This window comes from Acomys russatus, chromosome 14 (assembly GCF_903995435.1).
Source record: "Acomys russatus chromosome 14, mAcoRus1.1, whole genome shotgun sequence".
In the NCBI taxonomy this organism is placed as follows: Eukaryota; Metazoa; Chordata; class Mammalia; order Rodentia; family Muridae; genus Acomys; species Acomys russatus.
The window spans coordinates 34,436,309-34,458,771 of NC_067150.1; the positions used below are offsets into that span (position 1 = coordinate 34,436,309).

Here is a 22,463-nt window from a genome sequence, read left to right on the forward strand (position 1 = left end):
ACACAAATTTGGATGTCTCATGTAACACTAACCCATGCATGTCCCACAGATACACATAGACATCCCTGACTTCCGACAGTGGCCACCACCACCACCACCCCCCCACCACCACCACATCCTGACTCCACAGGTTCCTTATGCTGGAGGCCTCATCCTTATCACCAGGCCCTGAGATCTACAGTGCTATGGCTTCCAGCAGAATAGGCTTATTTGCTCATGGCAAGGGAAGAGGCATCTGGTTTCTTGACTGCCAGGAGTAGAGATGCCAGTGGTATGTAGGTAGCAACCCTGCTTGTCCACAGCAACAAGGACAGAGAAGAGGCTGAGATGGCCCTGTCATCCCTCTCAGAGCCAGGCCACGGCCAGCAGATAACAACACATGACTCTTACCAGCAGGCTGGGCTGGAATCATCAGACAGACTCCTGACACCATCCTAATTGTCAAACACAACTTTAACATCCTTTTCTAGATTTTTCTTTAACTAACCAGAAGAAAGAAGCAACTGCTTAGTGCCAATCCTGGATTTGGAATACCCACGGCCATTTTCACCTCCCTCCATCACTAAGGATGCTGCCCCTTCACATACGGACTGAATCTGCCATGAATGGTACCAGGGAGCAAGCATCATTTTATGCTACATGGCTAGAGCCCGGCAGGGAGGACAGATGGGAGCCACCAGCCTGTGCCCCCCTCGCCACTTCCACATCCACATCTGTGTTCACCTCTGCCTTCACCACCTCCACATCTGTCATAGCCACACTCAGGGAGGTCAGGGAAGTGTCGTCCCACAGAGCCTGCGAGGTACAAAGACATTTCCTCTGTGTACACTTAGGGTAGCAATGATACCATTGCCGAGAGCCAGGCTGTACTTACCAATCCTCAGGGAGTGTGGGCTGCAGGCCACCATCACGAGCCACGCAGGAAGCAGCACCAAAGGAGCGGAGACACGGGGCATCTTCTATAACTCCTCATGGAGCCCTCTGCTGGTCTGGGCATGACATAATGCTGTGAAGGAGTGGAGGAAGCAGGTGAGTCCTACAGAGGATAGGTCACCACCAGGTCCATCCCAGTGACAGAGGCTCCAGGGAACCTCCATGGGGTGAGCCGGCAATCCCTCCAGGAGAACTTCTGGCAGCTTCAGGCAAAGCCCTGCAAGTGGGCCTTTGACTCTCCTACATTCACCCCTAATGCACATCAGGCAGGTGTCTCTAACAGGCTTCAGGATACCCCACTTCCCTTTCAAAATCTCTAGTTAGGAATCAGGTTTGTCCTAAGGAAGAAGAGGGAGCATGAGGAGAATTATTCCCCCGAGTACATGGGACGGGTCCAAATACCACTCCCCCACCTGCCACCTGTGTGCTCTTCACAAGGCTTCTCTTTGTCTCAGTGCCACTTCCTTGTTTGTGTAAGGCGTGTTAATTCCCTCCTGGGAAGCTGGTCTAAGGAAGCAACTTTAGGCAAAGCTTGCCTTAAGTGAGGGGTAATATGCATGTCAGTCCCTCCATTGCTGGCTTGGGTAACATCTTCTCCCAGCAAATAGAGCTGACAGAGCTACACATCTGTATGGTTTCTGCACCTGATTCAGTTGCCAGATGAGCTCATCCCATCTTACATCCTTCCTCCACCTCCTTAACTACCTGGTATCAAAATGAGAGCTGTCAAGCAGCTGCCCCTCCCCAAAGCAGCGGGGCCACTAACCCTCCCGTAACCTTTCAATTTCTCCAAGACTCAGCTCTGTAGCAAGCCAGTTCTGCCTCATCACTGAGATGAAGGTGGGGGCCCTGAGCACCTGTATATTTAATTCTGGATACTCCAGAAAAGTAGAAACGTACTAAAGTGTTCCCCCTCCCACCCCATAGATAATCAACGGAAAACCAGTCAAAAGCCTTGAACAGATACTTCACGAATATAACCAATGCCCTGTGCACATTTGAACGGATGCTCAGATCCACTGGCGTCAAGGAATGACAGTTTTAAAGCCACAGTATTTATCAAGTATTAGCTAGAGCATGGAGCAACTAGGTCTCTCACACAGCATGAGGGAGCATAAATCATGCACACGCTTTGGAAAACTGGTCTACCTGAGCTTTACACACGTACTAATGAACCAGCAACTCCACTCCTTAGTGGTTCTCCTTAGAAGTGCGTGTGTGCTCACCAAAGACCTGTTCTAGACTGTCCATAGCAACAGTATTTGCCCAAACTGGAAGCTGCCCAAGTGCCCAGCAGCAGAATGGAGAAATACACCTCGTAATCATGCAGCGCCATGTGATAAAGGCATGCCCATGACTAGCCAACTGCCACGTGCAACAGCAGCACGAAGACGGTCATGAACACAATACCGAGAAAAAGATACCAGACACAAAACTGCATACAGCCTGGCTCATAAGTGAAAAAGCAAACAAAAGTGCCGCGCAATCAAAAGTTCAGTCGGTGAAAAAAATGTTGTTTCCATAACGATGAGTTAGAAGCAAGCAGCACCTTTAAGCTTGTCTGTGGTTTGAAATTGACACAACCAGGAAAACATCTTCTCCATGAGGTGAGTAACGAAGGCATGTGGTAGAGTTCAGTGCTGGACAATCAGAGACGTGGAGAGACCCAGAACCTCTGATTATCAAACTATAGGGCAGGAGAAAGCACAGCATTGGCTAGAGAGATAGCTCAGCCAATAAAGCCCTTGCCGTGTCAGCCTGAGGGCCCGAGTTTGATACCCAGCAACCACACAAAAGAGACAGGAGCATGTTTGTAATTCTACTGTGAAGAAAGGGGGCTTGCTGGGCAGCCTGGCTAGCCTACTCAGCAAGCTCTCAAAATGCAGGGTGGACAACACCTGGGGAATGGTACCTAAGCCTGGCCCTGCCTCCACTCATATGTGCACATATGTTTGCATGTACATTCATGAACATGGACACACAAGGGGAGGGAGGGGGAAATGGAGGGAAGTAGGGAGGGGGATGGAGAGGGAAAGAGAGACAGACAGACACAGACAGACAGACAGAGACAGAACTGAGCCCACCAGAGCCCTGCAACAGAAAGAAATGAAATGAGAAACACGATGAAGACACAGCCAGGGCAGAAAGATAGTCTGCATTTAGCTGTTCCGAGAGCTGCCAGGTGTGCTGGCTCTTCAGCAATACTCTGCCTTTCTCAACACAGAAGGCTGGTGCAGTAAATAGGGAACCATATTGAGAAGGTTGCAACCAACCAAGATCCTGCCTGGAAAAACCAAGTTTCTACATTTTCCTTTTCCCTGGAACTCACAGCAATTATCAGTACACTTCCCAGCCAAGCTTTGCCTTGCAATCCAGAGTGGTCCCAGTAGAATGCTACTGAAGCAAGTGTATTAAAAAACACAAACAGTAGGATTTGGGTCAGAAACATGTAAAAAAAAAAAAAAAAGAAGTTGTTATATTGCTCTTCCCTTAAGACTGCGCACACACACACACACACACACACACACACACACACACAAAGACTGGGGACACCTAACAGACAGCCAAAGAGGGTGAAGTGTGCAGAATTTCATGTAGATGCTGGGCCTTGAAAAAACACAGACTTTGGGAAATGGGAGGCTCACTGTACCTCTTTGATCCAATGCACTTTGTTGTCCTGACCTCCTTAGGGGCCTTCATGGGGATGCCTGGGACCCAGACCTCAGTGGAGCTCAGTATCAACCTGGCCTTGGGAATACTTTGAACTATGTATCCAGGGTCAACTCGGGCTGAAGGACATTTGCTTTCATGTTACTCTGCACTACCAAGCAGGAACACAAAGCTATTCTAACCGGATTGGTACCATGCCCACCCCCCTACCCCCACCCCGCCGTGATCAACAAGCAAGGAAACACCCAGGAAAGGAAGAGGGACTAAGCCAGCCTCAGCTCTCTGCAAGGAACTCTACAGAGCTGGAAGCAACATGGAAGAGGCGCAAACTGGCTGAGGGGATGAGTTCCCACCCACCCTTGCCCACATCAAAATCCCAGCAGAGACAATATCTATTTCAGTATTTCCACTGAGATTCTCATTTTTTTCTGACTTGTCCATAAACATAAATTTCTCTTCCTTTTCCTTTTTGTTTCTGTATTTTCAATTATTTGGAACAGAAATTATTTGTTCTTTCTCTTTCTCTCCTAATAGTCAAATTCATTTATTCTTAGTCTCTGTCTGTCTGTCTGTCTGTCTCTCTCTCTCTCTCACTTACTCAAAGTAGCCATCACTTTCTACTTTTTGCCTGTTTTCTCCTTTCATTTTTTGAATGCTCTAACTTTTTGCTTCCACTTTCCTTTATTTTTTCTTCTAATTATAATGCCCTATTATACAAAACTTTTCTGTTTATATTCTCTCTACTACCACCATTCCTGATGCTGTTGTCAAGGTTGAAAGTTGTGGGTGTTGAGTTTTATATATTTTCCTACCTGGTTTGTTGCTACTTATGGTCATATGTCTTCCCCCTCCTCACAGGGCTGGGGATCAAGCAGAACAGTGGATGCTCTGCTGTTCAGCTACACACCCATCCCAGCTAAGGAGTTAGGGCACTAAACCCAATCCAACCCTGGTATAGCTTCAGCAAATATTTCAATGCAACAAATTCAACAAAAGGGGAGGGATTAAAAATGTCCATCTGAAGACTAGGACCCAAGTAGGTACAGATGCTATGCACAAAAATATCAGAAGTAAATAGCAACAACAAAATGTGGATAATGTAATTATGAAAAACTATAGTACACATCATTCCTCTATCCCTACAGACTGTGTATTGATGACAAGATTAGAAGATTAATAACAGAAGACATACCTCATATACTCTGCTATGCTTCTGTTTAACATAGTAGAAATATCCTACTCTTGTGAAACCTACAGAGAAAGCACAACCTACATGCTCTACCGGCGTATGTACTGTGTCAAAACAGACTGACCCTTAGCAAAAGAAAAATAACATGGAAACTATAATACAAAAGCCAGTTGAGAAACGTTTAACATTTCACAATAATCTTCTATCCAAGGCTACATCATCAAGAGATCATTTTTCCCTAAAGAGAATCTCGCATAAATAAGAGCTATCAATCTCGAAATATACCCAAGTCTCAACATGAAATAAGATATCAAAACTCCCTCCAAAGCTCATAATTTTATAGTAACTGACTCCAAAGATAATGAATAAGATGGAATACTAGAATGAAGAATTTTACAAAATGACTTTTTAAATACCAATGAGTTCCAAGAAAATACATAAAAAATAATTGGACCAATTAAGAAAGGCAATAGACAATATGAAGTTCAAAAGATGAAGATTTTCTAGAAGAATTAAACAGAAATCATGGATATGAAAATCTCATTAAGCTAAATTTAAAAACTCAGTGAAAAGCCTGACCAAAAAACTAAACCAATTAAAAGTGAGATTTTCAAGGGCTAGAGACAAGATTGACAAGTTAGAATACTCAGAAAATAACAATTTTTAAACTGTAGAAATTATGAACAAAACATGAAAGACTCTTGGGACATAATTAAAAGACCAAACTTATATAATTTTGATGTAAAAGTAGGTGCTGAGGTGCAGACTAAGAGCATAAAACCTATTCGGTGAAATTTCTCAAATCTTGGGGAAGATGCAGACATACAGGAACAGGAAGAATTTAGAAGCCAAAACAGACAGGACCAGAGGAGAAGCTCTCCATACCACAGTTAAAAAGCTAAGAGTACAGAAGTAAGAAAGAATATTGAAAGTTGTCAGAGGGAAATACTAACTTATTCTAAAGGTAAACTTATCAGAATAACTCAGATTTCTCAACGGAAACTCTAAAAGCCAGGACATAATGGCATGGTTTATTTCAACTACAGAAAACACAACAATAACCCACCAATCTAGATTACAATATCCATCAAAGTTATTAACCTTCAGTACTAAAGAATATGTCAAAACCCTCTAAGGTTAATCAAAGCTAAAGGAATCCATGACACAAAGCCAGCACTCTAGAGGATATTTCAAGAGGTTTTACACAGAGAGGAAGACAAACACAACCCCCAAAACACAGGTAAGAATAAATCTCTAGAACAGTAAATAAGCAGATAAGAATTAGAAAAGAATCAGTCACTAGGAAAAAAAAAACTACAAAATGGTAGAATTAATTGATACCCTTCAATAAGAATTCCAACATAAATGGTCTTAGTTCTCTTATTAAATGGCATGGGGTGGCTAATTAGGTCAGAAACAAAGACCCAACTGCTTGCTGCCTGTAAGAAACATGCATCACTGGCAAAGACATACACAAACTAAAAGGAAAAGGATGAAGGCAGAAGACACTGTCAACAGAACTAACCAACAGCCTACAGACTGAGAAAAGATCTTCACCAACCCTACATCTGACAAAGGGCTAATATCCAAAATATATAAAGAACTCAAGAACCAAACCAAATAACCCAATTAAGAAATGGGGTTCAGAGCTAAACAGAGAATTCTCAACAGAGGAATATCAAATGCTGAGAAACACTTAAAGAAATGTTCATTGTCCTTAGTCATCAGGGAAATGCAAATCAAAACAACTCTGAGATTCCATCTTATACCCATTAGAATGGCTAAGATAAAAAAAAAAACTCAAGTGACAGCACATGCTGGCGAGGATGTGGAGAAAGGGGAACACTCTTTCGTGACTGGTGGGAGTGCAAACTTGTACAACCACATTGGAAATCAATCTGGTGCTTTCTCAGAAAATTGGGAATGGGGCTACCTCAAGACCCAGCTATTCCATTCATTGGAATATACCCAAAAGATGCTCCACCACACAACAAGGACATTTGCTCAACTAGGTTCATGGCAGTCTTATTCTTAATAGCCAGAATCTGGAAACAACCTAGATATCTTTCAGTCGAAAAGTGGATAAAGAAACTGTGGTACATTTATACTACAGAATACTACTCAGCTATTAAAAATGGGGAAATCCTGAAATTTGCAGGCAAATGGGTGGAACTAGAAATGATTATCCTAGTAAGTTAACTCAGACCCAGAAAAATACACATGGTATATATTCACTTATAATTGGATACTAGCCCAACATGGGTGTCCTCTGAGAGTCTTCACTCAGCAGGGGATTAGGACAGATGCTGAGACTTCCTATTGGGACTCCAGGTGAGAGAGGTATCGGGGACTGGGGAAATAGAAGGACTCAGAGGGTCCTGGAACCCTACAAGAATATGATTAAGGCTGGCAGATCTGGATCCAAGAGGCCCTGCACCGACTACTATACCAACCAAGGACAAGGCATGCAGTAAACTTAGACCCCCTATTCAGATCTAGCCAATGGACAGTGCATTCTCCACAGCTGTGTGGAGAGCAGGGAATGACTCTGACATGAACTCTGGTGCCCCCTATTTGACCACTTCCCCTTGGAGGGGAAGCCTGGTGGCACTCAGAGGAAGGGGAAGCAGGCTATCCAGACGAGACCTGATAGGCTGTGATCATATGGTCCCCTTCCGTCACAGGCCTGCGGGAGGGGAAATAGAGTGAAAGAGGGAGGGAGGCAGGGAACAGGAAGATACAAGTGAAGGGATACGAATTGAGATGTAATTTGAGTAAAGTATTTAAATAGAAAAAAGAAAAATGATATCCCAGGCAAATAGACTACAGAAGCAATCAAGCAGTATTTATATACAACAAAACATATTTACCTCCAAAACTCAAAAAGACCAAAAACAAACAAACAAAAAAAGAATCATTACATATTGGTAAAGAGAACAAATGCATCAAGAGGATATAATAACTACAAATATATGTGAGCCAGGTATCAACATCTTGTTTTTATAAAACAAACACAGTTGGACAGGAAACTTCCAATATAATAATAGGGGGTAACTTCAGTGCTTCCATGTTTATCAATAGCTACGGCATGCAACATCCTCAACACAAGACCAATGAGAAAATATCAAAGTTAAGTTAAGTTATACACCAAATAGACTTAACAGACACCTACAGAGGGCTACATCCCAAACTGCAGAATATGCATTCCTTTCAGCAGCTCATGCAAATCTCTCCAATGCAGATCATAATTTAGCTTGCAAAACAAGTCTTGACAAATACCAGAAAAAAGAATATCTCGTGATATTTCTTTCAATGATAGAATGAAACTGGGCCTAATTGCAAGAGAAATTAAAGAAGCTCTATAAACATATGGAACCTAAGAAATATACAGGAAAAAAAGAGAGAAACCTAAAATCAGTGGACTCGGGACAATACAGGATAAGTAAGAAATTATACCACTGAAATCTGAAGGGTTCATTAGGAATTAATTTGAAATTTTATACTCTAATAAACTGAGAAAGCTGGAAAAATGTCTACAATTTCTAGGTAAAAAATACCTACCAAAATTGAATCAAAAGAATATAAAAATCCTAAATACAATAAAACAAGGAATGAGATTAATTAATAAAAACTTATCCAGACAAAGAAAAGCTTAGTACCAGGCAATTTGTTGAAGTCCATAAGATACATAGATGAACGGACTAGAAGACCCAGGAATAAACACAAGCAGCTATAACCATTTAATCTTTGACCAAACTGACAAAAGCCAACATGGCAAGAAAGGATCCCAAAAAATTTTCAGAGCCACTAGAACCCAGAGCGCTATCTCTCAGCCTGATCCAAAACCAACTCAAAATTAATCAAAGACCTTTAATAAAAGACCTGAAATTCCAAAATAACTAGAGAATAGAAAACACTTCAAAATGTAAGACTTTCTGAATAGAATGTCAATGGTTCAGTAAGTTATAGTAAGAATTGACAAATAGGACTACATCAAACTAAAAGGATTCAGCATGGGGGGGAACAATCGGTAAAGAAGCAGCCTACATAATGGGAGAAACTCTTTGTCACCTATTCAACCAACAATATCCAATATCCAAAATATACAAAAAATACCAAAGATGCAGAGGAAAGGGAAATCCTTATGCATTGTTGGTGTAAATGTACATTAGTAAGAACAGACTGTGGAAGTCAGTATGGAGGCATCTTAAAAAACTAAAAATACAGCCAGGTGGTGGTGGCACAGGCCTTTAATTCCAGCACTTGGGATGCAGATACAGGCAAATCTTAGGCCAGTCTGGTCTACAGAGCAAGTTCCAGGATAGCTAGGGCTACACAGGAAAACCCTGTCTCAGAAAACAAAAACAAAAAAGGAAAAGAAATAAAACAATTAAGAAAGGAAGGAAGGAAGAAACCAAAAATAAAACTACTATATCATCTAGCTATATGAATTCTGGGTATATACCTGAAGGGAATGAAGTAAACATAACAACAGACACTGGATATCTGGGGTTTTTACTGCACTTGGACAATAGCCAAGTTAGATACCTGGCCTTGCTGCCTTCCAGCAGATGACTGGATAAAGAAATGCATACATATATACAATAGAATATTAGTCATCAATAAAGAAAAATGATATCATCTGCAAGAATGGATAGAGCTGAAGATCATGATGCTAACTAAAATAAGCCAGACTCAGAAAACACGAGTACCACAGGTTTTCTGCTGTATGTGTAGTCTAGAAGTAAAAAATGATGTGGACATAGAGAGGGGTGCAGCTATTAGGAAAAAAATGGAATCAGGAGAAGGAAAGAGAGATTAAGAAAGGATAACAAGAGTGGATTATGCTCCAAGTAGGTTATGTACAGGTATAAAACCCATTGTGTTATAAAATTAATAACCACTTAAAACTTTCTGCTCAGGGTAGACACTGGCCCAGGGGATTCTGCAGAGCAGATGATCTGTTTTTCACTTGGATGCCTGTTACAGAGGTCAGCTCCCTTGTGAACTTTTCCTTATGTGTGTTATGCTTTAGAAGTTCTTGGCATTTCATGGCAACACACATTCACTCTTCCCATGATGCCTTGCAGCTTCCTCTGCACATGTTCCTGAGAGGGGTGTGTGTGTGTGTGTGTGTGTGTGCGCGCGCGTGTGTGTGTGCGCGCGCATGTGTGTGTGTGAGTCTGTGTGTTTCTATGTGTGTGTGTGCCTGTGTGTCTGTGTTTGTGCCTGTGTGCATGTGTGCATGTGTGTGTGTGTCTGTGTGTGTCCTCTCCTCTGCAAGTCCCCAGAATTAGGCCCTCCTCTGTGAGCCAGCACTGCAGCCTGTGGTGACTCAGAGGCAGCACTTTCCTCTCTGGCTGATGCTGTTCTAAGTCTCCAGCTGGGATCACTGTGAGCCTCTTAAGAGCAAGGACTGTCCCCAGCTTTCTGTGGTGTCCCCAGAGTCTCCTCATAAACAGTGGATGCATGGTGCCTGTTTGCTCAATGAGCATCAGGCCTCCAATGGCCCCTGCTGCAGGGAGGTGGAGGAGGAGGCAAGAGGGAATAGAGGAGCAAAGGAAACTCCAACAATAACAGAATTATGTCCTTTAATTCTTGATGTTTTCGGTACTTTTCTCCCTGCTGTGACAAACTACTTCCTAGAAGTAACTTAAAAGAAGAATTTGTTTTGGCTCCTAGTTTGAGAGTGGAAGTCATGACACAGTTCACAGTGGCAGGCGTGTGTTGCTGGGACTCCTCACAGCCCAGCAGAGAGGAAGGGGAGAATTCAGGCTAACAGCAGGGCCAGGCTGAAATCTGTGAGCCCCACTCCCCAGTGACTTGCTTCCTCCCACTAAGTTCTACCTCCTAAAGGTTCTATACTCTCCCTACACAGGACTACCACCCAGGTCCCAAATGTTCAAGCACACAGGCCAGTGGGAAACACTTGGCATTCAAATCACAGCACTGGGGATTCGTGCTAAGACAGATTAAAGCAAAGCTGGTCTCGAGGGAAGCCTGGTACTCTGACTTCTTAAGGTAGTGTTGGTTCTTTTAATGATCAACTGTCTCTACTCTGCCATGCAAGCATACCTAAGGTAGGGTTGCGTCTGTATACTGAGGACTCCAGAAGTGGACTGCTCAGCCTGCTTTAAGGGGCCTCACTCAGTCATTTAGAAGGCTGGAGAGGTGGCTCAGTTAAGAGCACTGGCTGCTTGCTCTTCCAGAGGACCTGGGTTCAATTCCCAGCACCTACATAGCACCTAGCAACTGTCTGTAACTCCTGCTCCAGGGGTTCTGACACTCTCACACAGACATATATGAAAGCAAACCATCACTGCCAGCCCTGGCTCTGGGTGACCTTGAACTTACACATCAGTCTTCTCAGGTGTAGCTTGTCTGGTGGATGGACTCTCCCAAGAATGGGGCCATGGGAAGGGAGCAAACCACTGAGCCTTCCACTCATGTCATAGATGGTCCTTTGTATTTTGGTAAGGCCAGTAAATGATCTCTCACCATTGGCTCCAGGGTCAAGGGCTCTGAGGAACTTTGAAACCACTGTTCTGAAATGTGGTCTCTAAGTTGAACCAGTCTTTGAAGCCAGGCACAACAAAAGCCACACCTTCATGAACTGAATGTAGCTCCAATAAAATGCACAGGGTTAACCCAACACCCACTTAGCCGTCTGTGTGATAATTACCATGACGGGTGCTGATTAGGCATAAATGGAAGGCATTTGATGTAAATGGCTGTACTTAATATTGCTTTGATACAGTACAACCGGATTTTTTACAGTTTCTTCCCTTTTTGGCAGTTCATTTATCCATTCGACAATATTTATGGAGGCTGTAATGGACGCCAGACACTGCTCTAAAACTTGGGATATGGTCAAACATGGAAGGCCAAGGAACCAGATGCAGATCCTTGCAGTGTCATTGGGAGCACTGCCCTGGACACCCTGGGTGGCCATGTCATTCTCAAGTACAGAGGGAGGACCGCATTCAAAGCATGCTGGAGTTGGCCCTGACCCTTAGAATGACACCATTAAACCCAGACACACCACAACCTTTTTTTTTTTTTTTTTTTTTTCCCCATCCACTGAAAACCCAGGAAGAGCAGTGCCTACCTCCGGGACGATGAGAACCAGAAAAGCAGGGAACAACTTGGACTTTTCCACCTGTGTCCCCAGTGCCTGGCACAGACTGGTACATAGTAGGTACTCACACAGTAGCTGTGAAAAAAAAGAAAGAAAGAAAGAAAGAATACAGAGAATGAATTCAGAAATGGTATAAGCTGCCAGGTACTTAACGTGTTGGATTGGAATTCACAATCCCTGCCTTTGGCTCTTCAGTCTCTGGCCTAGCTCAAAGGTGCCACTGATGACTCTGCTCTGTGACAGCGTCTGCCTCTCTGCTTCCCCATGCACCTACCCCAATATATCTTTCTAACACCAAAAAACCTGGCAGCCCTACTTTTTCCAGAAGGTGCTACAATGGCCACGCCATTCAGCACCCCCAAGTCAGAAGAGATGCTCCTTAAGCATGTCTCAGATTTAATCATCTCTGACCCCCAACCCTATGTCTCTATGCTGAGCATAAGACCTACCCTGCAAGGCCTGTATCCCTCTCACTCACAGCAGCACCCCTAGCACCTTGGGGCAACCAAGAGGCAACCACAAACACACACACACTTGCAGGAACAAGTCAATGTTTCCCTTGACATGACAGTGCGGTGGAGGGCAGGGAACATCTCTTCCAGGCACATATCTACCTAACACACATGCTATGGGGTCTGTTCCACACAGGAACTCAATAAATAATTACTGATTCACCCCAGTGGACGGTTGATGGAGTGGACAACCATAGCCCGAAGACGACCTGCTGCAGTCCTGTGTTGCTGTACAAGCTGTCTGGACCCTCCCTCAACCCCTGCACTGAACGGCAACTGTCCTCACTCACAGTGGTCCCTGCACTATCCTCTCCTATCCTCGTGGGACTACCACATCATTAATCGTGATTTTTCTGGGTGGGACAGAGAGGAGGCTGACAGCCAGAAGACAGCATTTGGTGGCAAAAAGGACAGAGAAAATCGGAGGGGCAGTCAGATTAATTACAGGTTTTCTCTCAGCTGTGGGCAACAAGATCTTGATTACTTCTCCTGCCGCTCCAGGCTCCTCAAGACAAATGGATGTTTGCTTCCCTGCTGTTCTTTCACTACCCCTGGCTGGGAGAAAGAGCCCAGAAGCAGGCAGCTGCTCAGATAGAGAGGGTCTAGGGTGGTAGCAAGCTACCATGGGGGAAACAAGCCATCCCCTCTCCCAGACTCTGTGGCTACTTGAGGGAGAATTTGATTTTGTCCCCTAACATAGTTGTGGAGCACTTTGTAAACATCTCATCTCCTTGGCAACAAGTAAGGTGGCACCAGGATGCACCAGGAGTTGGAGGCCCTGGGCACACCAGCTCTGCAAATCAACCCTTAGAGCATCCGTTTCTGACACTGCGAAACGAAGGCATCAGGCTAACTGTTCTCCGAGGATCTTTTAAGCTTTGGAATCATGCAGCTCTACGGATGGGATTCCATGATAACGCAACGTTTATTGAAGATTTATGGATATTTACTATGTGCAAAAACACTACTTTCCACTCATTTGGTCCTCAGAAGACCCTTAGGAGGTAGACGCACTCATTTGTTCTCTCACCTGGAGATACAGAGCCCAAGGACAGAAAGGTTGAGTGGCTTGCCAAGGTCATGCAACTAGCAACGGCAGGAACAGGGTCATCATATCCAGAGTCCATTTTTTTTTTTTTTACTCACTACTCTTTCTACCCACTTTCTCTGTGTCCCAGAATCTAGCCTGCAGTAGGTACTTGAAGACACATGGGAACACAATGATGCTGTACATTGATGTTGGAGAACAAAGCACGATACACACCTAAGCCATCTGCACATCTCACTGAGTCCTGCAGGAGACATGAATCTAGGGGTACCCTCTGGAAAAGAACTGTAGCACCCGTTGCTGTTCCTGTTCCTGTATATTTGTAATGAATTATAGACAGGGGGCCCTAGACATCACCAGCAGGAGCTGAGCCTGGACTGACTTAGGTTAAAATGAAGAACTGATGGTTAGACAGATTGCCCAACCCAAGCCTGAGTTTGGGAGTGTCCCATGCTCACTGTAACTATAGGTACCTGATAGCCAACAGACCACAGGGCAAGGGGCAACCATCCAGAACTCTCAAGTACTATTAAACAAAAAGGTTTATACTTCATCCTCCCCCTCACACATACCTAAACCATTCCCAAATAGATTTCAGATTGAAGTGCCTAATATATGTTTAAACAAACATTCCTCACTGGAGGACAGAGCACATGCCCACTTTCCCATTCCAGCTGGTACTATGCATCCTTACGTTGGCTTTGCCTGGGCTTTGTCTCCACAGCCAGAAGACTAGAGTAGACTGTATCTCTCACTGGAAAGGCATCTGCCTGGATCTTAGACATAGTGCAGTCAGTGAGCAAGTTCATCTTTCTTCATCCCTCTAGCTCCACTCAGCCTTTCCCTCCAGCTCCTATGCACAAGATGCCCTAGCCTGCATCCACACATCCTGACAAGACTTTCTCTGAGGCTTGCTTACTGGAATGACTCCAGAGCCTTCACCTCCACAGTGCGACTCCAAGTCAACCTTAACCCGGAAGCTCTTCCTTCAGTTGCAGTGTCTCTCCTTGCAATACCAGAAACAAGCAGCCCCAGAAGCTCTCTCAGCAGCAGTCTCCTTGCCCCACTCAACCTCAGCCAGACACAGGAGAAAACTCAGCACACTGCAGGTGAAGACCTGTGTGACCTTGGGCTGTCACTTAACCTCCAAGGGTCTCCGTTGTAACACGAGACAATTGCACTCACACCATCTACCTTTCAGGGTTACGAAGATGACCGAATGAGGTAATGTGTGAAGCATTGCTTCTCAGATGAGTAAAGTCCTTTTGAAGCAAAATGGTGCAGACAGTTTCCATGCCCTGGACGTGCCCAAGCACCTGACTCCTCAGAGTGGATTAGCCTTGTACTTTGTCCACTCTAAGAATCTTTTTATTGAGTGTCTACTCCCTGCAGACAGTTCTCCAAGGCCTGGCATAGAGACCCTGCCTTCAAGGACCTTACCCTGTGGCATGAACGTGACACTCAGGAAGTACAGGCCACCATTGCAGACAGTGAAGGAAATGCATAGGGTGTTCTAGCTCCAGGTGTCCAGGCTCTGTGTGACTATGAATGGTTATAAACGAAACCCCAAGGCAAAACTGTCAACATGCTTAAGATGTCATGATATTTCTTTGTGATCACTGTTATAATTTGTAATTTAATTCCATGGCTCTTGAGTGTGAACTTTTGTAGATGATACTGTGGCTACTGAGGCAGTGGTTCTCAACCTTCCTAATGCTGTGGCTGACCCTTTCACACAGTTCCTCATGTGGTGACCCCCAACCCTAAAATTATTTTCATTGCTACTTCATAACCGTAATTTTATACTGTTATGAATGTAATGTAAATATATAATATGAAGGATATCTGACATGCGAGCCCTGTGAGAAGGTCATTTGACCCACAAAGGAGTCATGACCCACAAAGGGGTCATGGACCACAGGTTGCTCTAAAACGTGACAAGGAAGGACAGATGGCTGGGGATAGAAGCATGGGATGGCCTATTAGGATTGTGTTAAACACAAGAACCAAAGGGCAAGAAGGACATTAGCTCAGAGAAAACAACACAGGAGGCCCCTGGTAGGACATAAGTTATGCTTTTTAGAAAGCATATATGGCTGTGTCCACTGCAATAGAAAATCTCAGAGATTCCTCTATATGAAGCTGCTGTGACAATCAATGCCCAGCTTCCCTCAATGGGATAAAGTCAATGTGCTCCCCAACTCTCTGCTTTCCTAAGCCATATCCCCTAAGGCAGATGTCCCCCTCATGACTCTCACACTGGGCCTATCACCCTTCCAACAAGATGTGCAAGACTTAGCCTCCACATCCCCTGCCACTGAGCAGGAGGCTGGCCATAAGAAGATGGAGAGCCGATCACCAGCTGCAGGTTCACAGAGGACCACAGAGTCCGATAGGAAGGGCAGGGCTGGCTTGGAGTGTAAGAAATGTCTCTTGGCACTTATCTGGGGGAGGGGAGCATCACGGTTTGAAGGAAAACAGTCCAGTGCTGGAGCATGAGTAATGTGTTCCAAGCCAAGAGCCTTTGCAAAGGAGCAGAGGGGAGGGATGCAGGGAGAGCAGGTTTTAGGGCAGGGTCTAATCACCTCTGGAAAAGGATGTCCCGTCTCCTCTGCTGGAATCTCCGTGATACTTTGGAGGTGGAGGGGACCTGTCTGGTAGACTCTTGCCTGGGCCTTTGGAGAGCCTGAAAGGAGCTGGGATGCTCAACCTAGAAAGTGATTGGGCGATATCCTGTGTCATGGCAGACAGTCAAAGTGTCACCCCAGGAAGCCAGAGATGGTTTATCCTACGCTCACAGATGATGACACCTGGGGTCAAGGTCAGAGGATGGCAATTTAATGGGATCAGGAAGAAGTCCCAAGGCCTGGAGCTTCCAGGTACCCTTAGCCTAGCTGTATCACCCCAAATAGACACCTCAGTACATCCCTCCTGTCTATAACCATGCACATATGCAACTCTGATGTGTTAAGCACCATATTCAGAAAGCAGAGCTCTACCAGCTTTCCCTTGAACCCTGGACATCACAGGCAAAGGCACAGCCATCTGAGCAAATATTCCTTGGAGTAACTCTGGGCCAGCCTCCACCTACCTCCCCAGCTCTTCCATCAATAGAAAAACTGAAATCTAAATAAAGGGCCAGAGGCTGGGTGTGTGGTTCAGTCAGAAAAGAACTTTCCCAGCATGCACAAGGCCCTGAGTTCTACCCCCAGCACCACTTAAAACAGAGTAGTGGCATATGTCTACAATCTCAGCACTTGGAAGGTAGAAGCAGGAGGGTCAAAAATTCAAGGCCATCTTTGGGTACATAGTGAGTACGAGGCCAGCCTGAGTCATAAGACAGCCTACAGCAACAACAAAATTTTCTATGATAAAAGTTCACACGAAAGTAATTGGCATGCTTTTCAAAATTCAGAGTGACATACTTATTCAACCACTAGGAACCACCTAGAAGCACAGGATAGCCCAGCCTACCCCTCTCCTCTATCCATCTCAACCAACACCACTTGCTCTGGGCAACTGCTCCTGGAAGAGGCTTGAGGACCCAGGTCATCTGTAGGGGGTTGGGGGGGGGGGACTTTATGTTTCATTCTACAGCGTTCTTCTCTGTTTGCATTTTAACAGAGAAGTCGGTTTGCTCTTCAGATGAAAAGCTTGGTCTATAATTTAAAAAGTAAAGTGCCGAGATCCTCCTCTCAGCTGGCTCTAAGGCTGGCAAGCACTTCCATGCCCCTGAGCCTGAGGCCCTGCTCAGGAGCGTGAGGCTGATTGCACTTGTGTTCATCAGACTCTAGTGCTCAGTGCTCAGGGATGTTGAGCCTGCCCAGGACCCTCCTCCACTCTCCAGAACAGTCCTTCCTGGTACAGGTGCTTTGGCTGCCCAAAGGGAAGTAGAGTTGCCACTAGGAACTGAGAGATTCTACTTATAATCTTTCTAGGCATCTTTTCCTCACCATGGCTACCATCTACCTCAGTTGACTTACAGTTCCACTGTATATCCCCAAGACTCTGGCTTTTGGTCTCAGCTGGTTAGCTCCTAGGCTCTCCATGTGAAGAGCGTCATCTCTGGGAAGAAGGACCCTGGGTCACTGTATTCAGCCATGTTTTCAGGGTATAGAGGGAATCCCTTCCATGAGCTACTCCAGAAGCTTTTGGTCACAGGCCACAGAAGAAATCATATCAGGGTCCTGTCACTTCTGTTCACTTTTGGCCTGAGACAGCAAGCCTCTTTGCAAGCTACAAGATCAGGAGCTAGCAACTCGGGCCCATCCCATTTCCTAGTCACAATGATCTAATCTAAGTAAGCATCCTCCCCAACACACACATCATCACACAGAGCACACACTCTGAGAGTCCATCTCCTGCTGCCAGAAACAGGTAAGAAATACCAAGAACACTGTTTCACAACCAGAAGGCATGGCCATGTTGGAGACACATGGCCTAGCAGGCTCCACAGCAATGCATTGGTAATCATGCATGCCCAGCTCACCCTGCTCCATGCTAAGAGGCATTAGGGTGGTGGAATGCATTGCCTTCCTCAAGGAGCTCCTGGAAAAGCACAATGACCTTGGTTGAAGATAAAAGGCCCCAGGAATTCAGGAAACAGCACACTGAAGATGCAGGGCTCTCATTAGTGTAGATTTTTGCCACTAATCAGGGAGCAGAGCTAGAGGATAGAGACAGAAAGGCGTTCCTGTACCATTGCTGCTGTAGTAGGAATCCTGGAAGATGCAGGCTATGGGCCAGGCCTCCTGGTGACACACTAAGGAAAGTAAGGGATGACCACAAAACGATAACTTGATTGGATTTAGAAATACCTAGTGTATTAACAAGGTGCCCCTTTTGGTTTGGTATGTCAGTGAAATCTTTTCCAAAGAGGAGTAACTAAGGGGTGAAGATGCTTTCTGAATTTGAGCAGAACAATTCCATGGCCTGGTCACCCAGACTGAACAACAAAGGGGAAAGTGAGCTGAGAGCTAGCATTCTCCTTTCTCCACTCCTGATCTACCTCTATGTGAGCAAGCAGCCTCAAGCTGCTGCTGCCACTGCCATGAGCCTATGTACTACCATGCATTCCCAGCCATGAGCCAAAATGAACTAGTTCCTCCCTTAACTTGCTTCTCATTGGATATATTTGGTCCCAGCAATGGGGAAAGTACCAACATAGAGATCAAAGCAACCTGACATACACTCACTGTCTAAGAGATGCTTCCAAAGATGTATGTCTGAGATTCTGAGAGAGCTGGGATTCTCTCAAGGCCTCAAAGGTCAAGGTTAAGAAAGTTGGACTTTCACCTCTGGACAATAAAGAGCCACTGTGGGGTTTGGGGTAAGTGTGATGGGTAGGGGCAGTGTTGCAAGGAGAGAGTGCATGGGTGGGGTAGGGTGCACTGATGGGAGGGGGCTGGAGGAATAGGAGGAATAGGAAAATGAGAGAGGGAATAGGAACGTGAGCAAGCCTGAAAGAAACTGATATGATCCAACCCAAAGCCAGTGTACAGGGCATTTTCCCCAAAACTAGAAAAGAAAGTTTCTGAGCATCCAGACATTGAGGAAGAGCGCACACTCTGCGGATCTCCAAGGAGTTCAGAGCCCAGGTGTGGGACATCAGTCACACTGCTGCATCTGGAGTGGGCCCAGGCCAAAGCCTGGCATTTGACCGTTCAGTGATTTTGAGGGAAAGGGGTCTGACCTTGGAGTCAGAGGTCAAGCTCAAAACTGGCTATGCACTTGTTCCCTGTGTGTGAACAACAGCTCTCAGCAGTTTCCGGTGAAGCAGATCTACCACAGTCCCATCCACATCCTATCATCACCAAACATGAGAGAAGGTGCTGCACGCAGGAAGCACGGTAGTAACTTGCTTTCAAATTAAGAAAGGTTTCTCCTAGATGTGATCTGTGTGGTCAGTTAGTTCTTAGCACCCCCTCCTTCCAGACACCCCAATTCTTCACTCTTTACCTTATATTCTAGAGTCTATGTCTGATTCCCTACCTCCCTCGGTTTCATTGCATGGATTCATGCTTTGTTTTTCTTTTCAATAAATAAAACACCTAGGACAATGTTTTCCACCTTGTTGGAGCTCTGTAAACATACAATTGATTGATTGTTGATTGATTAATTTTCCATCAAAGCAGTTAATTGGATGGCTGATAAAAGTAAACCTATAACAAGATTTAGGAGTCTAGGGGGACAGCTCAATGGATAAAATACTTCTTTTCCAAACATGAGGACCTGAGTTTGAATCCCCAGAAGCCATGTGAAACTGTATGTGGTAGGACATGGCTGTAACCCCAGTGTGCCTATGGTGAAATGGGAAGCAGAGATAGGAAAAACCAGAGAAGCTTAAGGGACAGCTAGCCTGCCATATGCAGTGACAGTAAGCAACAGAGTCCCTACCTTTGGTTTGTTTGTTTGATTTGGTTTTGTTTTTTGAGACAGGGTTTCTCTGTGTAGCTCTGGGTGTCTTGGGACTCACTATGTAGACTAGGCTGGCCTTGGACTCAGAGATCCACCTGCCTCTGCCTCGACTAAAGGCTTGTGCCACCACTGCCAGGAGTCCCTGTCTTAAACAAGGTAGAAATCAAGATTGACCATGGCACATGTCTACATACCAGCACAACACATGCACATACATACATACAAAATACATACATACACACACACATACATACAAAGGTTTTTAAGAGGATATTTTAATCCTATTCATCTTTCCCTACACAGTGGCTACTCTCAACAGTAAGGCTAGTAAATCATAGTAATAACATGGACAATAGCTGGCGATTCTCCCCTCCCCTCCCCCATTCACTAAATATCACCCATTACTCTGAGCAGGAGGTAAGGCAAGGTGGTGGTTTCCCAGGCTTCACTGCCCACACATGTGACCTCAAGTGAGTGATCAACCTCTCTAGACCTCAGTTTCTCCATCCATAGCTAGAGGAAACATCAGACATCTGCAAGTTACTTTCAGAGTCTTGCTTCTTCGGTCTTGTTGTGCCTGAAAACAGCAAGGGCTCAAAGCTTGATAACTGTTACTGTTATTGGTGCTGGGACTGTCCAGGGCCAAATCACTCCAGCCAGGGGGAAGAATTTAGATACAAATTTTCCATCAAAGCAGATGATTGTGACTGCCCAGTGACAAGCAGTGGATGAGACTTCTCATTGCTTTAAATTGCAGAAGCAGTTGGACCCCCAAAGCCATCTTAATGTCCCCGTTATCAAATGACATCTGGGGTTAGGGGCACTGAATGGATCAGTCGCCCTTATGGTGCCAACCCAGCGTTAATGGTCCAAGTGAATTACAAACAAGGCCCACCTGCTGTGCTCAGCAACAAAACCCGGCAGGAGGGTAATTGCCCGGAACTAGAGCACAGGGGGACACAGCGGGCACGAAATGCATTAACCACAGGAAGGACAACTTCCCAACTTTCCTTGTTCCATGAGACCTAAGGAGAAGCCAGCAGACAAGAGAATGCAGGCACCAGATGGGAGCTCTCCAGAAGCACAGAAGAAAGGCACTTCTAGACTACCACAGCTGGCCTTGGCCTTCTAGTACAACCCAGAACCTCCAAAGAGCCAGGCCAGCTGTATACAGCTTAGTGGGCCCAATGTCAGCTTGGGCACTGTCTTAGTTACTTTTCTATTGCCATGACAAAACACTATCACCAAGGTAATGAAAAAGAAGCACTTAGTTTGGGTGCTTGGTTGCATGGTGGGGAGCATAGCAGCAGTCAGGCAGACAGAGAGGGAAGGAGGGAGGAAGAGAACGAACCACTAGGAATGGTACTTGAGCTTTTAAAATCTCAAATCCTATCCCCAGTGACACACTCCATCTAACAAATGCACACCTCCTAATTCTTTCCAGATAGTTCCATCAATTAGGGACTGAGCATTCAACTCTATCAACATATGGGGGCCATTCTCATTCAAAACACCACGGGGACCAAGGATACCCAAGGTCTAAATCTCAGCTGGGACTTGCTGACATGGCAGTCAGCCTCCTTCATGTTCAGCTATACAACATGAGTGCTCAGAAGGCAACTATGGCTCCCAAAGGCAAGGTGGGCCTGAAATCCACCCATCTGTTCACTTACATACTCACCATGCATTTTCAGAAAGAAGTTTAATCCAATCAACTCTACCCCAAAGACTAAGAGACAGAAACTATGTTATTGGCAAAGAAAAGCAAACTTAGGAAATGGGCAGACCTGGTAGCTCTTCCCACAGGACTGAACCGGTCTTGTGGACAAATTTCAGAACATCAGTTCAATCACCGGCAACACTATGGGGCCTACCATCACTTTGATACTGTGCCCTGGCAGCCTGATGTGCAGAGTCTAAGTGCAACCCTAGGGCCTCAATCCTGCGGCACACACAACCTTCATGCTCTGACCTCAGGGCCTTTTCCTGGGTTCAGATGGCACACTCTCCCCTGACTCTTGGGAGAGCATCCTTCTTATCCCACCCCTCCAGGATGTCCCACCTAGAATACTAATACAATTGGCCTCCTTGCAACTCTTATTTATATGGGTTTATCTTACACACATTTGCCAAAAGCTACAACCCTCCAGAGCAATATTTGTCTATTTCTTATAAACCTAGAACAGTGCCCACACCACGCAGTAGATGTCCTGTGAGTGGACCTGGAGGCACCTGCATGGAAACAGCTTGCAGTGGAGGTATCCACGGTGTGGAATGAAAGGCTGTGCACTGGAGGGCCCAGAGCTACCAGTAGATTACTGTTTCTCCTTGGAAAGGGGGGAGCCCTGAGAGCCCCGGGGGTTAACACCTTCCTATTGATCATTGTGACAACAGAGAGAAAGGCAACATTGGAAACTTCCTAGTTGCAATTTTTTTTTTTTTTTTTTTTTTTTTTTTTTTTTTTGACAGCAAACAAGATGAGGCGAGGACCACAGAAATTCAAGGTTTCATCCTGGACACAGGAGAACCCACAGCCACATTGGCTACCTGAGGACA

General features: G+C 45.3%; 1 protein-coding gene across 3 annotated transcripts in view; it reads right to left on the bottom strand.

Moving 5' to 3' along the window:
* Nucleotides 1-22,463, bottom strand: part of Grik4 (glutamate ionotropic receptor kainate type subunit 4) — a 428,100-nt gene that overhangs the window by 296,822 nt on the left and 108,815 nt on the right. For all 3 annotated transcript variants that reach the window (XM_051156249.1, XM_051156245.1, XM_051156246.1), the window contains exons 2-3: nucleotides 11,901-12,005; nucleotides 875-1,006 (exon numbers count right to left, since the gene is read on the bottom strand). In XM_051156249.1, the coding sequence (XP_051012206.1) occupies nucleotides 875-956 (82 nt within the window). In that variant the 5' untranslated portion in view covers nucleotides 957-1,006; nucleotides 11,901-12,005. The remainder of the gene's footprint in view (nucleotides 1-874; nucleotides 1,007-11,900; nucleotides 12,006-22,463) is intronic.